We start from the raw sequence: 24892 nt of genomic DNA, 5'->3' as shown, positions 1-24892 counted from the left end.
CAGTTGAGCATGGGATGATGTGCTAGAGAAAGGGAGGGGAAGTGACCTCTTAAAGAATCTCACCAAACTGGAATATATATATATATCAGTAAATATTGCCCTTTTACATCTTTTCCCTTGATCCACCATTTAGTGATGGGCTGTGTGCTCCCTCAGAGATCAGCTGACAGGAAGTAATGCAGCTCTGACTGTAACAGGAAGTTGCGTGGGAGCAAAAGGCAGAACTCTGTCCATTAATTGGCTGATGGGGCCTAGCATGTATGCGTGCCTTGGCTTGTTTGTGTGCAGCGTGAATCCTATGATCCCAGGAGGCGGCTCTTAGTTCATAAAATGGCAATTTTCTATTTAGGAGTACCCAATAGCACATACAGGTATAGGACCCGTTATCCAGAATGCTCGGGACCAAGGGTATTCTGGATAAGGGGTCTTTCCGTAATTTGGATCTCCATACCATAAGTATACTAAAAAATCAATAAAACATTACTTAAACCCAACAGGATTGTTTTGCATCCAATAAGGATTATTTATATCTTAGTTGGGAACAATTATAAGGTACTGATTTATTACTACAGAGAAAAGGGAAATCAGTTTTAAAATTCTGAATTATTTGATTAAAATGGAGACTATGGGAGACGGGCTTTCCGTAATTTGGAGCTTTCTGGATAACGGGTTTCCGGATAAGGGATCCCATACCTGTACTACTAAAAAAGTATATTTTTATGAAAATTGTTTATTTAGATGAAACAGGGTTTTACATATGAGCTGGTTTATGCAATATATTTTTATAGAGACCTATATTGTTTGGAGGTATAGTTTTTCTTTCTCGCCGATGTAAGAAACTTAGGAAAGACTGTCTGTTTTGCACATACTGTGTATTTTGTTGCTAACACTGTATATTAGTCAACTGGACACTTTTGGACTCCTAAAGAAATGCTAGGTCTGCTGCCTCTCTTGCTGTGCCCTGGGTGCTCTCATTGAATTTAGTGAATGGGCAGGCCACTCCACACACCTCCCCTTAGCCCTGGCAGTTACTATTTCTGGCAATGAAAGTCTGATTCCCAGCTTATTTATTACTGAGGTGAGACTCGCGCCTTAATTATTAGAGAAGGAAAATATCCCTGGTGTCTTTAACACCTCATAATTAACTTCTGTTGCATAGCTTAGTATAGCTTCTCAAATAGGAACTGTGGGGATTTCTTTGTAACTTAGAAGTTACTGCCCCTTTAAATCTAAAATAATATAATTCTCTCTCCATGGCATTCAGTTAATGCAATGGCTCCTGGCTCCTTATACCCACACTATTTTGACATTTCTGATGTGTCCTGGAAATGGCACACTTTTATAATAACTGCCATGTTTAAAGAACTACAGCAGCCCCTAATCCTTTTCTGCACTCACAGCCTCCGGTGCAACTTAATCACTATATGATCCAATGCTACTATGGATAGCAAGCAGTATAATCAAACACTATAAATGGTTTCAAGGCTGAATAACCCTTTAGATCCCCCAGAAACACTTTGCAGACCATTGCAGACTGGTGCCAATAACAACATCAAGTAGGCTCCCAATGCAAATACCTGGTCTTTTAACACAAATTCTACCTATAAAAAATGAAGGTCATAGATATATTGAAAGGTATGTCTTATGTGAGGGACTGTGTCTGCCATTTATCTTTAGCTTCCAGAATTGGTTAATATTGTAATTCAAGTGGTTGCCATCTGTCATCCCCTAGATCTTGTGGCTGTAACCTCTAGCATCCCACCAACAGGCATCTAGAAGTTCTGCATGTTCTAAGCATTAGGGACCTTTTCTAGTTGATCACCCTGTAAACTATTTAAGAGGCAGTGAACACAGTGTAGAGGCAATGGCTATCTCTTTATTCTTCAGACCACGTGTCAGGAGAATTTTCCCAAACTAACTCCCAAAGGGAACCCCACCAAGACCACTAGTCAGTACTGCTGGGCATATTGCTTCAGCTATAATAATTTTAGCATCAGTTACCAGCTAGCTTTATCCTATTTACTGCTGTATCAGCCTCTCACGTAATGGCTCCATGCACAACTTTCTGGTGAATTAATTTGCAGGTTTGCTTTTTGATTACAAAGGCATCCCTCTGGCTTGGCCTCTAAACTTCAAAAAGCCCCACTGGGTTTAGCCGCCCCCTCTATCACAGCAAGAGCTTCCGGTGGTGGGAAGTGGCAGAGAATATAGTGAATTTTAACACTTAGTCCCTTTGAATGTTGCAAGTCACTGTATTTGGAATCCAAAGGATGGGGTACATTGTACTGTATCTGACTCATTTTGCAATACCACCTGCTAGGGGAGCATTGAATCCCCAAACACACACATCATGGCTTTCCTATTCACCGCTATGCCACTGCCACGGCACGCTGAACTACCCAACTGTTCATTTGTTTTACTGCACAAAAAGGTTCAGCTTTCACAACCTGCCCTCATTTCAATAAAGCACAACTCAATATTTCCATTCCCACTTTTTCTCTGTAACGTTGTTGCCTCCCAGCCCAAAAATGCAAAGTAGCATCTCAATGGCATAGCTTGCTCTCATGATCCAATTAGGATCCTCCCTCCCCAATTCAGCTCTGCAGCCGAACCTCTATTTTTCCCCTCAAGCACCTCTCTTGCTAGAAATAGATTTAGTAACTGGCTGCTTTTACTGCTCACGTTACTCTGAGAGGTTTTCCTAGCAATGAATGAGTAATGAAGCGAACTGCTGCATCATGATATATTTATAACACGCTGTTAACCCTTCTGTGCCACTCCACTAAAATGCCTTTTTTTGTACTGATTCTGGCCATTGCAGATATTTATGGGTACAGTAACATCTGCTTTTTGTTTTTTTAATTCTCTCCTCAATTTAAGACTCAAAATTACTTTGCTACGTCAATGCTGTTATAAACCACTATTTTGTATGCAAAAGAGGAACCAGAAGTTTGGTCTTCAAATGGGGATGTCACTTATCAACACACAATCATCTCCAGCTACTTCTCCCACAGTCCATCAGCCTGCAAGGGCATGAGCACCACAGCACTTCACTAGAAAATCTTAGAAATTACAATATACAAATATTAGTATCACAATATCCTTGGATACTTTACTTGTTCAAGAAATCATCCAAGCCCCTCTTAAAGGCATTAACATAATTACAAAGGCCATTCCCCAACCTCACTGCCCTCACCGTGAAAAACCACCTACACTGCTTCAAATGGAAGCTCTGTTCCCCTAACCTAAAGGGGGGGGGGGCTCTGGTGCGATGATCGTTTTCATGAGAAAAAAAGAACATCCCCTATCTAATCCCCTCTAATGTACTTGTAAAGAGTAATAATGTCCCCTCGCAAGAACCTTTTTTCCAGAGAAAACAACCCCAACCTTGACAGTCTAACCTCATACTTTAAATCTTCCATCCCCTTTACCAGTTTAGTTGCAGTCTCTGCACTCTCTCCAGCCCATTAATATCCTTCTTAAAGGGGAAGGAAAGGCTAAGTCACTTGGGGGTGCTAAAATGTTAAGCACCCCCAAGTGACTTGAATCGCTTACCTTGTACCCCGGGCTGGTGCCCCTGTTAGGAGAAAACAGCACCAGCCCGGGGCACCTGGGGCGATGCGCTTCCTCCTTCCGCCTTCGTTTAGCTGCGACTCCGAGTCTGGCGCATGCGCAGTAGAGTGAAAAAGCCGACTTCTCTGTTAAAGTTCGGCTTTTCACTCTACTGCGCATGCGCGCAGCGAAGAAGGAAGGAGGAAGCGCTGCAGGTACCCCGGGCTGGTGCTGTTCTCTCCGTACAGGGGCACCAGCTCGGGGTACGAGGTAAGCGATTCAAGTCACTTGGGGGTGCCTAACATTTGGGGTCAGTCCTTGGTCCTTTGCTTTTTAACTTGTTTATTAATGACCTGGAGGTGGGCATAGACAGTACTGTTTCTATTTTTGCTGATGACACTAAATTGTGCAAAACTATAAGTTCCATGCAGGATGCTGCTGCTTTGCAGAGCGATTTGACAAAATTGGAAAACTGGGCAGCAAACTGGAAAATGAGGTTCAATGTTGACAAGTGCAAAGTTATGCACTTTGGTAGGAATAATATAAATGCAAACTATCTACTGAATGGTAGTGTGTTGGGGGCATCCTTAATGGAGAAGGATCTAGGGGTTTTTGTAGATCACAAGTTGTCCAATTCCAGGCAGTGTCATTCTGTGGCTACTACAGCAAATAAAGTGCTGTCTTGTATAAAAAAGGGCATTGACTCAAGGGATGAGAACATATTTTTGCTGCTTTATAGGTCCCTGGTAAGGCCTCACCTTGAGTATGCAGTGCAGTTTTGGGCTCCAGTCCTTAAGAAGGATATTAATGAGCTGGAGAGAGTGCAGAGACTGCAACTAAACTGGTAAAGGGGATGGAAGATTTAAGCTATGAGGTTAGACTGTCGAGGTTGGGGTTGTTTTCTCTGGAAAAGAGGCGCTTGCGAGGGGACATGATTACTCTGTACAAGTACATTAGAGGGGATTATAGGCAGTTGGGGGATGTTCTTTTTTCCCATAAAAACAATCAGCGCACCAGAGGTCACCCCTATAGATTAGAGGAACGGAGCTTCCATTTGAAGCAGCGTAGGTGGTTTTTCACGGTGAGGGCAGTGAGGCTGTGGAATGCCCTTCCTAGTGATGTGGTAATGCCAGACTCTGTTAATGCCTTTAAGAGGGGCCTGGATGAGTTTTTGAACAAGCAGAATATCCAGGGCTATTGTGATACTAATATCTACAGTTAGTATTACTGGTTGTATATATATAGTTTATGTATGTGAGTGTATAGATTGGTTAGTATAGGTTGTGTGCTGGGTTTGCTCGGATGGGTTGAACTTGATGGACAATGGTCTTTTTTCAACCCTATGTAACTATGTAACCCCCAAGTGACTTAGCTTTTCCTTCTCCTTTAAGGACTGGAGCCCAAAACTGCACTGCATACTCAAGGTGAGGCCTTACCAGAAACCTATAAAGAGGCAAAGTTATGTTTTCATCCCTTGAGTCAATGCCCTTTTTTATACAAGACAGCACTTTATTTGCATTAGTAGCCACTGAATGACACTGCCTGGAATTAGACAACTTGTTATCAACAAAAATCCCCAGATCCTTCTCAATTAAGGATCCACCCAACACACTAATATTTAGTGTATAACTCGCATTTATATTATTTCTACCAAAGCGCATAACTTTGCACTTTTCAACATTGAACCTAATTTTCCAGTTTGCAGCCCAGTTTTCCAATTTTGTCAAATCGCTCTGCAAAGTGGCGGCAGCATCCTGCTAATGGTAAAGTTTACACAAAAATGCTTGCTTAAGGACTGAATTAGATTCTACAGAGCCCTGTAAAAAGACAATTTCTCTGTAAATAAGGGGTCAGAACATCTTGTTTTAGAAAAAACCATAGACATTGGTGCAAATTTTCAACAATGCAGTATCCAATAGAACCAATAAAAAACAAGCTTTGTCGGCAACTTTGTTGCATAGTGAGTATGAATTTTTCTATAGTTATTATGTACAGTGATGTGCAATATCACCGGTTCATGTTTTGCTCATATATATATATATATATATATATATATATCTCAAAAAAAGACCAACAACACCGAGTTATATTCCAAAAAGATCAATCGTGTATTAAAAACACATGTTCATGCGTTTTTAATACACAATTGATCTTTTTGCAATATAACTCGGTGTTGCTGGTCTTTTTTTGGATATTTAAATCATTTACCTTGCACCCGAGGTAAGAGCTGAAGCAGAGTGTCACCCTGGGTTCTCTCTCTCGCTCTCTCTCTATATAATATATATAGATATATATATATATAGATATATATATATAAAATCATCCCAGTTGCAAAGCTTCTTAACAGCACACAAACTAGGAAGCACAACAAGGACATAATGGAGATGGCTGAACAAAAAATGAGTGAGTGGAAAGTAAAAGAGGAAAAAGCAAATTAAAGCAAGGCCGTACTCTGGGCCAATGACAGAGAACATGCACTGATGCCTCATGGCACTTTGAATTAAAAGGGAAAGCCACAAAAGTGTGGTGGGAAATGAAAGCAGGCCCTGACACACTGCAATACACCAACAAACTCCCTAACTAGACTGAAGGGAAAATTACTTCCATGCGCAAATTCGTTTTTAAGTGTTAAGAAAATAACTTTACAAATTCCCCTTCTGACCACAGTTTTGCGCTACATAAGTAAAAGTTACTGACCCCAGCAAGACTAAAGACAGTGGGGGTTATTAAGTCCACGCATAAAATGCAAATTGCGCACAAAAATTCAAAAATAGATTGCGGTTTGCGTGACCATGCCCTCTATGCATATTTATTGTGCACGAATATAGCGCAGTTTTAACTTTGCAGATATAAAGTTGCAATTTTCAAAACCAGTTTAGTGAATATTTTTCCACCACCACAGTTGTGGCAGCAACTTAAATATGTCATATTTAAAAAGCTTTTAAAGGAACAGTAACACCAAAAAATAAGTGTATAAAAGTAATTACAATATAATGTACTGTTGCCCTGCATTGCTACAACTGGTGTGTTTGCCTCAGAAAGACTACTATAGTTTATATAAGTTAGCTGCTGTGTAGCCATGGGGGCAGCCATTCAAAGGAGAAAAGGCACAGGTTACTTAGCAGATAACAGATAAACCCCCATTATATGAGGCTTATCTACTAGTTATCTGCTATGTAACCTGTGCCTTTTCTCCTTTTTTCCAGCTTGAATGGCTGCCCCCTTGCTACACAGCAGCTTATTTATATAGTAGCTTTTCTGTAGCAAAAAACACAATTTTTTTGCTGAGCAACAGCACATTATATTTTAATTACTTTAAAACGCTGTTCCTTTAAGGGCATTTGCACTGCAATTAAAAATTCGCAATTACATTTGCACATTGAATGCAAAATGTCCAGCTTTATAAATATAAACACAACAGAGCAAATGTTCACTTTGCAAATAATTCTGTGCTGCGTGAATTTTATAAATGACCCCCAGTGCGTGGATTGCCCTTAAGAGACAAAAGATAGTGTCAGTTTGAAGGTGCTACCAACACAGTGACTGTCAAGCCAACAGTTTATATAAGGGGTAGATTCCCAGTGACACCAAAAAGCTGGGAACTGACCCTCCACTAACTTTAACAGTAATCACCTTGACCATTGCGGTGCAATTACAAGTTAGGTGAGTGCCGCCTGTCAAGCCAACCAAACCAAGCCAGTTTGGGTAAGCCATTCCCAGTGGTGGTGGAAGCCTTTGCTTTTCTAAACCCTTCCAGACTGAGTTCATTTAGTTGCTTTGTGTTCAGGTCATAGCCCCAGCTCACATACACTCACTTTGCAATCATTACCGATGGGCCGTGATAGCACTCTCAGATCTCTAGATGCCAGTAATGGGGCAGCTAAGGATGTGCAATTAATTACGTGTCACTACCCCTGTATTTTTTTACAATACAAGCAATTCTAATGCCTCGCTTATACCACAAGTCTTCCAACTCCCTGCATGCCTAAGAAGTCGCCACCAAACTGCAGCGCAATACCCCACAGAGTCCTGCAGCAGTGTAGGAATGAGCGTCTCGCAATAAGTAATGCCTGGGTGTATGGCTCAAGCCCAAAGGAAAATGAAAACAACTGACAGATAGTAGATTAAGGGGATTGTTCTTATGGAGAAGTATGGAAGCATCAGAGGAAAGTTGCAGGGAAAGGTTGGGGAAGAGGGGTAAGGAGATAAAAGGACAGATAGGGATGAAAGGGGAATGAAGAGCAATGTTTAGAGAGAGACATACGATGGAAGGAGGAGAAGTGGGGGCAGAGAGAAAAGGCAGCAGAAGGTGAAGAGAGAAAGAGAGGCGTAGGGAACAGATGGAGAGAAAAAGAGGGAAGGGAATAGGAGGGAAGGGAGGGCTGAGCAAGTGTCTAGGGGTGCAGAGTACAATGACAAGGAGTTCAGGGGTAGAGCAGACACTACAATGAATCCTTACCCTTCACACATGGATCCAAGCATCTCACAGGCTGTACGATCAGAGAGCTGCTAGCTCTGTCAAGCACTCAGAGCATCCTGAGAGCAACTCGCACCCCTTCATTGCTGGAGAGCACTGTACTGTACGCCCTCAGCAGCCTCTCATGCACTCGCTCCTCTGCTGCTGCTGGAACTCACACAGCCTTTATTAGCCTGCCTTCTGCATTAGGGTAGGACCTCAGTAACTCCCTCACTGCCAAAGTACACCCTATCAGCAGCCTTTTCATTGCTTGCTCTTTATCTGCCAGCTTCATTAACTCCCTCACTGCCAAAAATAAATGGAAATTATCCTTTTTAATGCTTGCACTTTATCAGTGAGTCTTATTAACTCCCACACTGCCAAAATACACAGTATCCCTTAATTGCTTGCTCTTTACCATTAACCCCCTCCCTGCCAACATCTTTGCATTGTTTTCTCTTTACCGTATGTATAATTAACTACCTGCCTGCCAACATACACACCATGAGTATCCTTTGTATTCATTCTGAGTATCATTAACTACTTCTCTGCCAAAACAGGCACCATAAGTATCATTTGTATTGCTTGTTCTTGATCTCCTTTATCATTTTTTTATATCCATGGGTAATTGCAGTGCCTTTTTAACTCTTTACTCTGCATTTGTAGAAAAGCTTATATACCTGTTGTGATGCTGCAGAGATTTCAGCACACTGCGCATAAATCCTTTTCTATAAGTACAACAGCTTAAACATGGTACTGGGTGCTGCTGTACAGAGCAATATGAATACTCATTATTCTAATCAATCCTTTACCAGCATTACATTTGTACTGCCTCTGTGACTGTAATGCTATACTATATATATTTATATATATACCTTATAAGCTTTCCTTTTTGGGACCCAGTTGAACACAATAAACCAGAATTAAAACAGGAAAACTTTGGAATAAAAATGCATATATGAAATTATGTGTTCCTACCATGGGGCTAAAAGCAATGACCTCTGTTTACTTCACATAACACTGTTTACTAACAATGAGCCTCAGCCCTTACAAGGTAAATGGAACACTATTATATTTATCAGCAGGTGCTATTAGTGCATAGTTTTCTTTATGTACAGCGGCAAGACCCTATACCTACCATGCAATAGTAGGACACAAAGTAAAGCACATGCACACTGCCGTGCTGCGGAAGACAAGTATGCCAAATGTGCTCCCTTGGTATCTAAACAATTACTGGTGAAATTCAAAAGTAATCTCCAGAGGCATTTAGCTGCTGGACTTGCATCTCTTATATCATTAGCTTCAAAACTGGACATACTGCTTTACATGCACCATACATAACTTGCTAAATCGGCAGCGAGGACAATGAGCAACCCTTCCCTGCAAGACCCTATTCCCTTTATTTATGCAGGCCCTTGTCAAGCTAACAGCTGGGAGACATACTGCTAATATTTCTCCTACTTCCCCATCTCTGCAGAAACTCATGAACTATTTCCCCTCCTAATATAAACACAACTCTGGTTGTGTCTCTTCACTGCCAGAATACATACAACTGTTGCTGTAGAGCTGCATCTGGACACAGCATTTCCTTAGGAGAAATAAAGTTTATAACACTGTAGGCACCAAGATGTTGGCCGGCCTTCCTCCTCCCCAAGTAAACTCAAACAGGAAACGTATATGGAGATGCACCGCCATGTTTGATCCTTTTCCCTAGTATCTCCCTTGCAGGCAGATGCACAGTATAGTAGTTTTGGTTTTTGGTTTTTGGTTTTTGGAAGTTTTTGGTAAGAGAACACACTTCTCCAAAGGTATACATGTACCATAATATCCCTTTAAAAAGAGGAGTTTATTAAAAAAAAAAAAAAAAAAAAAAAAAAAGCACTGTGCATTTCACAGCAGTAGATGTATGCAATGGAAAAGCAAACTTACCAAGCCCCTGCTAGAAAGGAGCTACAACAAGGGGTCCTAAGGGGGTGCAAGTGCAAGAGCATGCCCCGTAGAGCTTGTTAGCACTTGCTGCTCTCTGCTGCTCCATACTTTGCCCTCTGAATAACACACAATGTAGGCGGCAGGAGAGGGGGGATGCCTATGTGCCACCCCTTTGCTGCCCATCTTGAATTGAGTGTTGCTTAATGCAGACAGCACTTGATTACAGGCAGGGGCTTCTTGTATTATAAGTGAGCCCTAAAGTGTGCATACTTGGCTATAATACACATAATAAAACTGTACATAATAGCTATAGCCTCCGAGTATTGTTAGGGTAGGCCACAGTGTAGTTACAGGTCTGATTATAAATAATAGGGCCATACAAATAACATTATGCCGCAGGCCCAGCCAACACCAAAATGAGCTCTGACCCTTTCTTCAACCTTTGTTCTACTGTAAAAAAGCATTAGCTATTCTACAGCTAAAATACAGCATATTATTATAAATAGAAGCACCTTAAATATCTTACAGCTTGATAAATTGCCCACATTCTCGTATTGCTGCACAGCCTTAAAACTCCTTTCAGTGCTGGAACACAAATTAAAGTAATAAGGTAAGTGCCGACTTGCTATTTAAACCCATTCCCAGAAAGAGAGCAGAGCTTAATGGGGCCTATATGTTCTCATTCTGTGCATGAGCGCAGAACTATAACCGTGCTCTAGGATGTGAAGGGTAATAGCCTTAAACATGGTATTATATGTTTCAGGGCCATGAGTGAAAGGCAGGGAATCCCAGCATGCCTCATTAAATCTGCCATTACTACAGAGAGAAATAAATAACATTGCCTATTACTAGAATGAAAGGCAGGTTATAACACCAGTCTCAGTGAAATGCACTGCCTCTGAATAGACAAACATGCCAGTCACATGCCTCCCTAAACATAATGTGCTTTGAATTTTATATTTTATTGAATAATATATCAGTACTGAAATAAGGTGCTATTGGGAGGAGCTACCACCCCAATGAGCTATGAATTATTGCTCCAAAACATGCACAAAGCATTCTAAGGCAACGGTCACAGCCTTTGGCCCAGTGTCCTACCCATTGTAGCCAAGGATAAATGGAAGCCACAATCAAATTGGCCCAAACATCTTAGTTTTTGTTAGCAGAAACAATTTGATATCTTGAAAGAAAAAGAGGGGTAAACACCAATGTACAGGAACTGAAGGAAATACTTTGATAGTTGAGACCTTTTAGATTGTAAGCTCAAATGAGAGGGGTCCTTTTTATCTACTGTATTAACCACTATTTGTATGTAATCTGTATGTTTGATGTAGACCTTAAAGGAAACAGCATCAATTACGGGAAACCTTAAAATCCGGGTTCTACTGTATAATAATGGAGAAATAGAACTTAGAAAAGCAGAGACTGGGAATGATTTGTATTCAAGAAAGTCCAAATGGATAAAATTCTGGGCCCCATAGCTATACATATATATAGTTATATTCAACTGCATTTTTAGAGATTTGTCCACACTGACATATTTGTAAAGCACTGCTATATCAGTATGCATAAGCCTCTTCTCTGGAGATATCAAACCTAATTTTAAAATCTAATTAAAATATTAAATTCACTTCATTAATTTTTCACATACAATGGAATTGTTATAATGAGAGTATTCTCAGATGAGAACAGGTAGAATATATCAGCCACTGATCTGCATCCTTGGAGGAATCTAGGTATGAAGCTCAGCCTGGGATGCACAGTCCTTCACACCGTGTGCTTTCTCAGGTTCAAGCCTGACCCACTCAGTCAAACATCTCTGAATATGAAGCAAATTACGTCCCGTACATCCAGCCTCAGTGGACCACTTACTTTCCAACTCTCTGGATATCTAACGTTCCATGGCGCTGCTATAAATATACAGCAAACTGTTTCTCATTCTGGAAGACTCCGGTGGGAACTAGCGTTCTGAAGAGCTTCTTGCTGTGATAGGCTAATGTCACACTGAGGGAAGCGTGAGGATCCAACATGTTTATGTGCTATTACTCTTCCACAGAGGCTAATGTAAGCCCTGCTGTATATTATATGGATGTTAGAAGTCATTGAGGAGTTGTGTGGTCATATAAAAACAAAAGGCTAAAGGCCTGGTGCATTTATATTGGTCACAAAACCCTCATATTTCTTCTGTTACCAGTTTAATGTTAACTAGGGTATATGTTATTCCTTATACTTACATTTGTAAAGAATCTTCTGTATTTATGTAAGGGAGAATAAATAATGGACCAAGTGCATATCCTTTTCAGCCAGTTTGAGTGATCAAATCTAGCCTGAGAACCATTTCCTGGCATTACTCCAGCGCAAAGAGGGAGGACATTTCTCAGGAGGTTGACCAGAGCTCCACTTTAATGTTGCACGCCTTTCAAAAACTTAAATGTTGAATGTTCCTTAGTCACAGACAGTTAGGAACTACTCTACTACTTTGATGTATCACTGCTCATAGGGAAGTTGAATAAGATATGTTCTGAGCAGGACATACACTGGCCGCTCTTTTACAGGGACCTTAGCTTGTTGCCATAGCCACCATGGCTACTTATCACCCAAGGAGTCCATGAAGCTTGTGAATACATTTTTATTCAAATTATGGAAAGATCCCTTATTCAGAAATGGCCAGGCCCCAACCATTCTGGATAACTGTCTAATACCTGCACTATATTATTATTCCTGCATTATAAGAGAAACTGGTTCACAAGGCACAGTTCAACCACAGTTGGATGGGGTGTCCAGGGCCCACCGGGGCTGCACCTTCAGGGGCCCTTCTACCAACATTCAAATGTCCTTTGCTGCGTACCCTTTAAGCTTTTCTCCTGCTTAACTTTGTAGTTGTAGTGATTGGGGGGGAGAGGGGGTGGCCCAGGAGGAGGAGCAGGATTTGGCCCACTGGGAATATCAGCGCCGGAGTCTACTGTTGTTTTTTCTTGGTGTCCCACCAACCCAGTCAGACCCAAAGTTCAACTCCTCAGCATGCCCCTATCTAAGGAGGGCAAAGGCTGAACAAGGTCTATGTGTGCCCACTAGGTAACTAGAGAGGAAAGGGAACTGAAGCAATATAGATGGAACACATGTTCCAATGTATCTTATTAAAAACAGAAACCTAAACAAGGGAGGGAAGGGGTTAATGTGGAAGTAATGTGTCATGTGAATAAACAGCTTGAAATATTGTACAGGTTAGAGTGATCCATTATGTCTGCTTTAGAATTCAATGATTTTTTTCTATTATTTTAATATGCTAACTAAAATATACAGGATAATATTTCATTCAAAATGTAATCACATTCTGTATTCAAATAAATATAATTATTAGTAAACATCTGTTAGTATGTAGGATGTAATATATTCCTAGGCAGGTCAACCTGTACACTGCCGGTTCCACCTGAGGTGAAGAAGGTTCCAACCCTCCCCTTACATTACAATAGACATCAGGACAGACTGAAACCAGCAGGTGAGCGCCATCTTGTGGTGGGTGCACACTACTTCTCTTGTACGAATTAGCATTTACTCTCCCTAATTTATACATGATCAAGAATAGTGATTGTGCCCACATACATACAGCTAATAATCTTTTCTTAAAGCAGTAATTAGTATGTGACAAGCCAGCAGAAGCATAGACCCATTGTTTTTGGGCAAGGAGCTGCAGGAATCCATTAATACTTTGAACTCTACTATATGCAAGTGTAATAAGCAGGCTGGGTATTAAGGAGACCGAGAAAGAAAATAGACAGTGCAGCTTGGGAAACATAAAAGGAATATTAACAGGCATGGATCACCCGCAGTGATAGGGAACTGAATAGAGAGGGGAAGGCGGGACTAGATTGGATAAACATTACAGAAATGAGCCCAGTATGGCTGAATTGTTCTGTGTATGGCAATGCCTCCACTTAGATGTATAAGTATAAATGTAAATGTGTGCAGACCTATAATGTTTTGTCTGAATCAAGCCCCAGAATCTATATCACAATTGCAAATAAGGCAAGTCGCATAGACTTGGAAGACATAAAAATGAAAATCTGACCCAGGAGGGCACATTTAGAAAACAAAGATCCATTAATGCATCATGGCATCAGCCCACTGCAACCAAAGAGCAATTAATTGTGATCAATGTATTGCATCAATTGCTGAATGGTTGATATGGGTTACATAACTGGTGCAATTTAGCACTTATATGACTGTATACAATTCTAGCAAGAGCAAGTCAGTGGAAAATAGAAACAGAATTTATAGGTATGGAATGTGTTACATCACATGGCACCCAAACTGTGCAAGGCATTGTACTCATTGGTTCTATCCATGCCCCCTGTAATAATAAGTGGAATCTCATACCGTGCTGAAGCCTGGGAAAAGTCCCATTGCCGGCTGTGGCTCCAAAGGAAAGGAGAGGAAGGGTTTGATATCCAGATGACGTTGTACCATGGCGGCTGGTGGACGAAGCAATGCTGGCATCCCCCCTCCTCGATTAATGCTCCCTGGGGAACCAAAGCAGAATTAAGTGAGGAAATATTTTATTTAATTAATAAACACCTATCTGGCACAATAACAACTCTGCAGCTTTTGGACTAACAGACCCAAAACACCTCTTAAAGGGGTTGTTAACCTTTGCGTTAACTTTTAGTTTGATATAGAGCAGTGATCCCCAACCAGTGGCTCAGGAGCAACATGTGCCTCACCAAACCTTTGGATGTTGCTCTCAGTGGCCTCAAAGCAGGTGCTTATTTTTGAATTCCTGACTTGGAGGCAAGTTTTGGTTGTATAAAAATCAGGTGTAATGTCAAACAGAGCCTCTGTAGGCTGCCAGTTCACATAGGGGCTGGCGTATAGCACAAGGCAATTCCTATATTACACATCGGCAATACCCGCTTGTCACTTTGCAGCCTGCCCCATGCTTTGTAACTGAAGTCCATGGATGGGTCCTTAGAAGTGCACTTGCTCCATCTACTGCTCTAGATTTTTTTCTTGTTTATATATGACTAATTCACTAAATGAACCAATGAGGTCGGCACTTAAACCCTTGTTGAGATGAATCTATGATTAAATCCTTCTCTTTACAATAATTTGCCTAATTAAAATGCTTTAGTTCCAGAATGATTAGAAGAGCTAATCCCAGTGGAGACGTGGAACAGTCTGTACCCAGCATGCCCATGGCGCTACAGATAAGAAAAAAAGCATGTTATATAACTTACAGTTTGAAAAATATTTTAGCGTTCAAGAAAAGCAAAAAAAATAAATTAAATAGTAAGAAGTGTAATCTCCAGGCAGATTTTATCCCAAAATGAGCTTTCATGTGTGTTTTGTGAAAAGGCCGTTCTGTGACATATTGCCATTTTCACTCTGAACTCCCTTTCTCTCCTGTTTGTGAAGTGGGCATGAATAGCGGCTATTAGAAATGCTAACAGTCTTTATTCCCAAGAGCTCTGACTGTGCTATAGATTCTGAATGTTAAAGGAATGGCACCAAGGTAAAAAAATTGATAATTGTGTTTCATGTATTATAACCATTATTATAACCAACAGGATTGGGTTTGATGTAATAATAGGCACAGAGCTTAAAAATCCTCATAGGCCTTTCCTGTATATTATCCAAAGAGACAAAAAGTCCCTTGTAGCTTCATTAAAATGTATCAAACAATTAAAACTCCCCCGGACAATCATGCAGCTCAATGCAATGCAGTTTATGTAAGGTCATTCTGCTTATAAGATGTTATATATCACAGTGACCCGGGTTTATTTAACAATCTGGCTCAGGTATCAGAGCATTTTCCCAGCAGCTTTCAGATAGTGAAAATCCATAATGGGCCAGAAACTTGCCCTTCTGCTCCAAATTTAGTTGCCTGGGGTAAAAAGTATTAAAAGAAAATGTATCCCTGGCTAGATGCCTGCTTATTTACCCCCTGGCCAAAGCTGATATCCGACCATGATGTGATTCTAATGTCTACACTACTGGTCAGACACCCGTAAATAAAAAGGTTTCCTATACATTTAAATATAATTTGCAGCCATCTAGTACTTCCAAAACTTATATTATTGGAAAAGAGCAACTCATTTCAATCATAATCAGCCTGTATATATAGGAGCATGCAGAGAAATAACACTTGCATGGATATTGTTCGTGAGACAAACGTACACAGAACTGTATGTGTTATTTTGAAATGAATGGTAACCAGAAGTACATTCCATTTTTATGTTACTAGTTCTCTAACATGTGTAGATCTTTTATGCTCTTCCATATGCTTGTGTAAAGCCTGTCACTGATATAGCTTATTCTGGGACACATCAACACACTGTGGCAAGTCTTTAAGGTGTGTTATTAATGTTTTCTACAGTTATTAAGGGGATATCCCCATTAAAGGCCAAGTGTCATGGGGAACCACATGTTTTGCAAGCAGCTGACACTGCAGTAAAGGAAAGCAGTGCATACCTGCAGAGCCTCCGAACAAATATGGTTTTTGTTTGAATACAGATGTTTTTTGATCTACCAGATTTAATCCTACTGGGGATTTTCAACTGAGTTTATTTTTACACAGTAACATAAGTTAGGTTGAAAAATGAAATTCAAGAATATCCCGTTTAAGCACTGGAGATCAAAACTGCACTGCATGTTCTAGATGGGGCCTTACCAGTGCTGTGTGCAGTGGAAGAATAACCCCCTCCTCCTGTGAATCTATACCCCTTTTAATACAGCTCAAATCCTTGTTTGGCCTTTCAGCTGCTGCCTGGCATTGCTTGCTACAGCCAAGTTTATAATCTACAAGGACTCCATGGTCCTGCTCCATTATGGATTTGCCTTGTGCAGTCCCAATAGGGGTATAAGTAGCTTGCATATTTTTACATCCCATCCCATATTTTTTCAACATTCAACATTTCATCTGCTGTTTAGCTGCCCAGTTGGTCAAGATCCTACTGCAAGGATGCCACATCCTGAATAGAGTTAATTAGGCTGCAGAGTTTTTTGTCATCTGCAAACATTGAAACATTACTTACAATACCCTACCCTAGGTCATTCATGATTCTTTACTATTCCCAAAATGTTATCTACAGCCCTTACTATGTCTGTGTAAGGCTTCTACTCCCAAGAGAAAGCCAGTTCTTCCCCAGTGGTTCCTTATAGGAAACATCGGTAGACTTTGAAAGCATGTGGTGTGGGAACTACAACATAACTGACACCTTATGCAAGATTTAATACAGCTATAAACATACCTTGTGTTTTATTTTAATGCATACACTGAAACAAAGTCAAATTAAAATTCATATCTGTAATTTTTCTTTAATTTGTTGCTTTGTGCCTCATCTCTCCAGCATGACATTAACATAAAAGAACAGCATTTCTGTATTAAGGTTGTCCTATAATTACAGACAAAAAGCAGTGTATAGTATCTTCATACCCTATTGTTCAGGATGTTTCACAGGCAGTAGATGGCACAAGGTAAGGACTGGGTCACAGCCAGCTGGTTGTATCTCTTTATAAAAGCAGAATAATGGAAACCAAGCTTGGTGTGCTGTGATCCATGGGAGTTGGTGGGATTGGCAGGTATTCTAGAGTTTAGCAGTAACGGGGCGCAAACCCATTCCAAGCCGACACAAGATGAGACCCTCAGGAAACAGATAGTTACACAGTTGAAGATAAATCCATGAATAGTTTTCCTTTGAAAGGGGCGTATTATTAACCAATTTCCATGAGTTTGAGTCTGTACCCCACACACCTGTCATGAAGTTAGATCCAGGGAGTTAATTATCAGGGATTCTCCTCTCCATCTCAGCCTGAAGCAACCCTGTATATTGCTAGGCATATCTGTACATTGCTAGGCATATCTGTACATATACAGCCATGCCCCACTCAGGAGTTGAAGTGTAAGTGAAGCTCCATCAAGTCTGCATGACTGAATATCAGTTTTGACATTATTGGCATGTCCAAGACCTAAGGGATACATTTAGCAGAGAGCAATGGCAAATGATTGAGCCATGACCCCATTATACCTGCAAGGCCTATATATATAGTGCATTTAAGGGGGCATCTCTGCTCAGCACTACTTTGTCCCTGTAACATGAGATTTCACTCAACTCTTTCTACTTTATTCCCAATTTAAAAAAGTGTTCAGCTGCCTGGCCTTAGACTATTGATGCTTCATGTCCCCACTGAGTTGCATTTAGTGAGACATATCCACTGGGTGACCTGTCTTTCATGTCACTTTGTACAACATAATTGAATTTTTGTTTGTATTTGCAGGAAATGGCTTAAATACAAGTTTGTGCCATTCTAGAGTTCCATGGGTAAGCTACAGATGGTTGTGTCACAGATATATAAAGTGTATATATAATAATAAATAATAATACCACTTCCAACTGCAAACTATGTATTAATCAGTCAAGCAGAAATGCAGCATAGCATGCGTTCTCACATAATTATGCAAATAACTTTTTACACGCTGAGCACTAATGATAGTTGGGCACAAGGGGGCGGCAGAATGACATGACAGTTTCTGAGCCTGTTCCAGGGTGTTACTCCAGCTCTAACTTCAAACAAAGTAGATATTTATTCTCATAATAACAATGTTTTTAATATTTAAATTCTTTTCAGTGTGAGCCTTACAGGTATCAGGGGTGCATCATGTAACTCTGTTAATAAGAGCGCTTCTTCCTACAGTGGAATATGAGACCCTAGGAGTGCGTGAGTGTAGGTGATTCTATTCTTTGTGCTTAAACTGACGAGTTACTAATGGTTTTTGCTGCTTACTATACACGGATGTTATGTTTGTTTATTGGATAGTTTTTTTCAGGATATGAGTAAACTTAGAGAGTTTTTCCTGCTGCTGCTTTGTCTGCTCTTTTTTGCGTATGTAGTTACTTCCAAAGGAAATAAAGCCTTGCAGGTACACAACCAATGTGGATCCAACTGTGCAAGGTCAATACCCATGTATTAGGCAGGTGTAAGTCTCCCATAGATTCATATTCTTTTCTGTTCTTTATTCCCAAATATTGCCACAGCCCAAGCAACTGTCTGCCTTCTCCCCATTCCTGCCTGCTTACCATGGGTTAAACCATTTCTTGCCACCCCATTCCATAAATTAGCCAGGCATCCCAGATGGTTAATTTAAGTAATGCACATCTGGGCAACAAAAATAAAATACTTACTGCTAAACTGATTGCTTTTATCATTGGTTTTGCTTTGTGACGGCAATGGCTGATCTCTACCACAAGACCTTGATTTGTGCTTGTTGCTGTATGTAATGGACAAGGATGAACAGTAAACCCTCCATTACAGCATTTATTCAATTCCCCTACTATGGTAAGAGAGCAAAAGGACATGCCAGGGCAGTAAAGGTTTCTCTTGCCCACGGGGTTTCTAAGTAGCTGTGCCAGCCAGTTTGGAGAAGGGAACAGCAGGCATCATAAGATACATATAGGAACATTACACAGCTCACCAAACCCTGTCAGTGTATTTTATAGAGGTACAAACATTTATACAGCCTGTAAAAACTGGATGCGAACTGAGTATTTGTATTGTCTGTAGGCCCAGCAACGTGTATGAGCTGCCACTGGAGCAGCTGCAGCAATGCCACTGCCAAGATAAAGAGGACAGGCTCCGTGGACCATAGATATCTTCTCCAGGAATCACTGTGTCATCTTGCACTGGAACAGACAGATGTGACAGCGGTTATGGCTCTCTCCCCCTTATGTGAGCGTGTTCTGAATCCTGCCTTGGATAAGCTATGAAATACAACTTATTTAATGGAAATGTAAATAAATAGAAAACATTATAGAACTGTGCTGTGTATTACTGCATAAGCCTCTGCTTGCTTGGGGTCTCTTAGTTCATTTTACCTCCTAGACCATCTACTTTCTGGGACCTTAAAAATCTGAAGCTGTAGGATACGATATTAAATGGACAAACATTAATCTAATTATTAACTAAAGCAACTATTGTTTTGTTATTGAGGTTAACTATAAGTATTTTCATTCATTCTGTTGTTTTCTTCATGGGCTCTGGCTGCAATGTGTCATCACCGGTACAGATGACCCCTGAGAGGACACCATTGGTAAAATATCCACCAAAGTTTTTCTCTTTTGGTCTAAATATGCTCTTAGGCAAATGGATAACATTTATCCTCAAATTCCCTTGCAAATGCTGGGTTTCAATGTGATGCAATCATTGCTGGAAATGCAGAAAACCACAGTAAATGTTTCAAGAAAGATGCACCAGAAACCATAGTCACATGGTTGAATAAAGACCACTCAAGCTCACCTTTCACCCAAGCAAATCCTACCTAACTTTTACTTAGTTTCAGATCTTCTAAAATGTGCTCATTTATGCCAAAGATGTCCAAGCTGCAGCCCTTCAGCTGTTGTGGGAGTTCTGTGAATAGTAGTCCAACAGCTGGAGGTCAGAAGGGTTAGCATAAATACTTACAATACCAACCTATAGGTTGACAGCTCAAGATGGAGGTGCATCCTACTGCTAATGCCTTACCTCCCATGGTGATGATGGCATTAATCCAAGCACCATACAAATATCCTTCCACAAGCGCCTAAGCCGAGCCCTATTGCACATGCTGCCGCAATGATCTTTCTGCCTCTAAAGTGGATAAGTGTAGCTGAGTCCAAGGTCAATGAGAGTGTACGGCTTTATTTAGATCTCCTTAATTATTTGTACAGATGCTGACCCACAGTTGCAGGAGTTTAAAACATATGAAAGCTCCTTTTTCATTTTGTCATATTAAGAAGCTCGGTTCCACATTTAATTTGCTCAATTCTCTCTGGGTTACACCAATTAATTTACTTGCTAATTGACCTTTGCTAAAGAAGGAGTCTTCTTACAGAAAACTGTGTCTGTCAATCCCATATATTCATTTAAAGCTTTCTGATCCCTGTATTTGTGGTTTTAATTCTATTTTCCTTATTTTTTTAATTTTGGCAAAGATAGCCTGTTTTAGCAGGGTGAGATAAGAATCAACATACACAGTACCAATAAATGGTTATAATGATTCTGCCAGGAAGAGTTCTTTCCATGATAATATCTCTTTAAAATGCAGCTTGGGGTGGGGGTTTTGGGATGGAACCTTCTAGTAATATGAAAAAGAGCTCTTGTTGTGATTTCTCAGAATGGCCTCAGATCAGACACAAGGCAAGTTCCACACATGGCAAGTAGAGACTTGCTGCGGCTTTTATAGGACCTTTGTAATTGTAACTGGAGAGCGCAGCACTCAACGGCGCCCATGGTTGACATCATGCTTGAGCACCTGCTGAGCACCTTCACGTCTATAACATGTTTGGCTAAACTGATCTGATGTTGTTGACCTAAGAAAGCTTCTCTAATGGAGTCAATGCATTGCTTATGTAGTTAGACATGACATGACTAGTTACAGTCCCTTCACCTCTTATGGGATGTTTGGAAAAGCAGAGAGGAGTATTTGGGTGTGAGACTATTGCTGCCCATTCTGGTTTATGCCTACCTGACAGCTCCTTTGTGTATGTGACGCAGATAGATATCAGAGTGGGGCACATCACAAGCCATGTCTTCTGGGAGGTACCAATTTATTGCCTTACTCTTAAAAACTGTATTTTAATTGAGTCTTGATTGGAAACAGCATTTTTTAAATTAGATGCATAATTAATTTTTGTGAAGACGACTCCCGGAGTTAATCTGGGTCCCATACAAGCAGCATTGTCACAGTACATACAGTTTAGTAATGCTACACAGCTGATCCGAACAATAACACAGCAGAAACTATATCTAAGATAAAGCCAGATTTACAGACCAAGCCAGATTTACATTCCCAGATGTGCCAAAATACAAAGCTAAGGGGATATTGGCTGATAAATTAAAGATGCTTTATAAAAATGACATTAAATGAAAAGACTAACAGATCTCTAATAAATAGTTGGAAATCTAAAGAAATATTTTACCCTAGTAACCGAGAAATTAAGCAGATTATAATGTCCCATCAGGAAATCAATATACATTACTATCTAGGGAGAGTTTAGTCAAATAGGTTTGTGCATTCCATAATCCCTATTCTTACACTGCATTGGATTAGCAGTGATATGAGTTGATCCAATGGGAATCATAGCAGTACCATATTGCTTTCTATCATATCAAAGACAGGAATAAAAGCACAGCAGCATAATGACCCAGATTTGCTGATTACCTGGCTGCCATGCTTTAATTACATCTCATGCCAAACTGGGTAAGTGCGTATGAAATACTAATTAACCATCTTCTTGCATGAACTGTATATAATATGTACACCCTATGTATCCCCATTGTTGAACTGAAATGTAGGTCTAGTGAAAGGAACACTAAAGGGGGACAAGCTTTAGTGTTATTATTAACGCATATTTCTAAAGCAGCAACATATTTTGCAGCTCTGTACAATAAATGGGAATAGTAAAAAATTGGTAAACTACTAAAATATTACTTGGCGAATGTATTTTTTCATAGTTTCAACTCATTTACATATAGTGGTATTGCAACTCTAGCCTGTATAATAATATACAGAGTCCCTGACTGCTGTTTAACCAATGTAATTGCATGGCCGCTGTTTATCTGTTAGATGCAATGTGTTACGACTTTGCATAGTTAATAGGCAGTGTGCATGAATTAAAATACGGCATGTAATTAGTGCTGAGTCTTACGGGAAGCACAGAGGCTCAGAATAATCAGTGTGTAAATGAGGTGTGTATAATTAGACTGGAAATGGCAGAAATAGAACAAACAGGAGGAGCCTGAGGAAACATAAGAGAATGCAGGGTAAAGGCGCATGAAAACAGCAAATCTTACAAATATATATATATATATATATATATATATATATATAATATATTATATATATTATTCTGGATATCAGTTTTGTGAGGTTAACTGTAAGGTTAAACTGGCAGCTGGTTTGCTTTCGTTGGGGGGATGCTTAGTTGTACTCTGGATCAATATATTGAGGTTTTTGAGAAGGTTGGATTTATTAATTGTATTCATTCATAGAAATGTATGCTATTTATTATCAGGGTTGAAAATTGTTGCATGTTTTGCATTCACTGAAACACGCAGGAACTCTTATTTAGTTATTTGTGTATATTCATATGAAAAGGAGTTGCCATGCCTAATGACCTATAACCAGAAAATGTAAAAAGGAAAGCAAGGGCAGCTCCTGCAATTTCTGAATCTGGCATTGCCCTGTCTGTATGCCAATGTAAGGCACTGACAGAAACTGTCTATAGAAGCCTTTTGAATGGCCCATAAAATGACCCATAAAATGAAGATAGCCCAGTAATGTCCAAACTAGCCAATCTGTCCAACACCCCTAAAGGAACAGCATTTATATTATAATGAACCAATTAACCCAGTGCTTTAACATGGTAATGCTATCTACTTCTATGTTACCTGGAAAAGCCACACAAAACATTTGGTTGACCCATTTAAAGAAACTGGAAATATAATTTCCAAACCTAAAGGCAGCTATACATTGGCCAATTTTAATGTTCACATGGGTGTCCAAATAGCACTGATTCTGAATGGTTCTGAATAAAAGAAGTAAAAAGAAGCTATGGTGTCTTTATGGCACAGTAGATGATTCATCCATGTGCCAAGGAGAAGAATTGTCAGATTAAATCTTCAGCCATAAAATCCTAAGACAAGGCATTCAATTATATAAAAACACGTCTTGAAAATAAAGGAGGTTGATTTGGGGTCCTTGACGTTACTGCTTTTGGCAGCTGAATGTAAACAACCATTAATGTACAGTGCTGCGTAGACAAGTTCTGTACAAGTGCTTTATAAACATAAATGTTATTATAATATTTTGGTTTCTGAAAAGCAAGGAAGGGTTAACCATGATAGTGGTTATGTAAAGTCACTAGAGACCAGCCAAAGTGCTTAATATATCATTAAACAGTACTAAGTCCCTAGCTGCTGGCACTCTCTGTTCTTTAGCACATCAGCGCACAGAGAAAGTACCTAAAGTGTATAACAAACAAGCCTTTCTCTTTGTGTGATGGAACTGGCAAGACTTTTGGCATGTTTAGCAATAATCTGGCCCCTGCCTATACTTTTGGGGCATATTACATTATGCACCATCCCCATGGCATGCATGCACATTGCTTCCCCAAAGAAAACAATGTTCTAAGGGAAGAAAAGATTACTACTCTTATCATTTCCCATTCATCAGAACTGGAAACTGCCCAAGGATATATATTGTAGGGAACTAGGGACGCTCATGATTATCCTGCCAATGCCTTGTGTTTTGCCCTGCAGCCTAAAGAGGGGATCATGCACAGTTTGGCCTAATGTGGATTGCTGATTTGTAAAGCTCAAATATTAATCTGTTCAGGCTAAACAACGCAAGCAAACAATCAAAGCAACTCTGTCTGGAATGGCCATGGATCGCCTGCTCAGATGCTGGTCACAAACTAAACTAAATACTAATTCCTCCAATTATTATTCATCTAGATACTACACTGAATTTGAACCCATATTTGCACATTACGATTTGAGCAACATCCCCCAAAAAGCATCATCTGAATAAAAATCTTCCTCTTTCAGTGGTCAAATGCCTAGGGTTCAGATTCAGTTCAGCCAGGTACTAAGGATTCAGCTGAATCCCAATCCTGCACAAAGTGCTGAGTTTCAGCAGAATCCTGGATTCAGCACATTTCTAAATATATCCAAAATTCCACTTCAGATCTGACTTCCCACGGCACGCTTAGGGCTATTGTAAGACAAATGAGAGAGTAATATCATAATAGGCAACCTTCCACTTGTTGGTGAAAGCTAAGAAAAGACAGCCAAACTGTGACAACCAGCCTTATCTGTGTAGCATGGGGCACATTAATATCAGAGGACCCCCTAGTTCAGGGTGCACTATAGCTTGCAAGTTAGGGAGCACCAACAGGAGGAAAGCTCTAAGGAGCCCTATCT

At 40.1% G+C, this 24892-nt stretch overlaps 1 protein-coding gene across 6 annotated transcripts in view; it reads right to left on the bottom strand.

Annotated features, from left to right (window-relative positions):
* The window catches only part of znf385a (zinc finger protein 385A), a 150755-nt gene that overhangs the window by 40541 nt on the left and 85322 nt on the right, over nucleotides 1–24892 (bottom strand). For 5 of the 6 annotated variants that reach the window (XM_004911924.4, XM_004911928.4, XM_004911926.4 and 2 more), the window contains one exon: nucleotides 14315–14457. In XM_004911924.4, coding sequence (XP_004911981.1) covers nucleotides 14315–14457 — 143 coding nt within the window. Of the gene's footprint in view, nucleotides 1–8011; nucleotides 8178–14314; nucleotides 14458–24892 lie in introns of those variants that run through there. The other variant, XM_004911930.4, reaches the window with a different exon arrangement.

Source organism: Xenopus tropicalis, chromosome 2, assembly GCF_000004195.4.
Source record: "Xenopus tropicalis strain Nigerian chromosome 2, UCB_Xtro_10.0, whole genome shotgun sequence".
NCBI classification, from domain to species: domain Eukaryota; kingdom Metazoa; phylum Chordata; class Amphibia; order Anura; family Pipidae; genus Xenopus; species Xenopus tropicalis.
The sequence above is the reverse complement of the archived record's forward strand: the minus strand, read 5'-3'. Positions and strand labels throughout refer to the sequence as shown.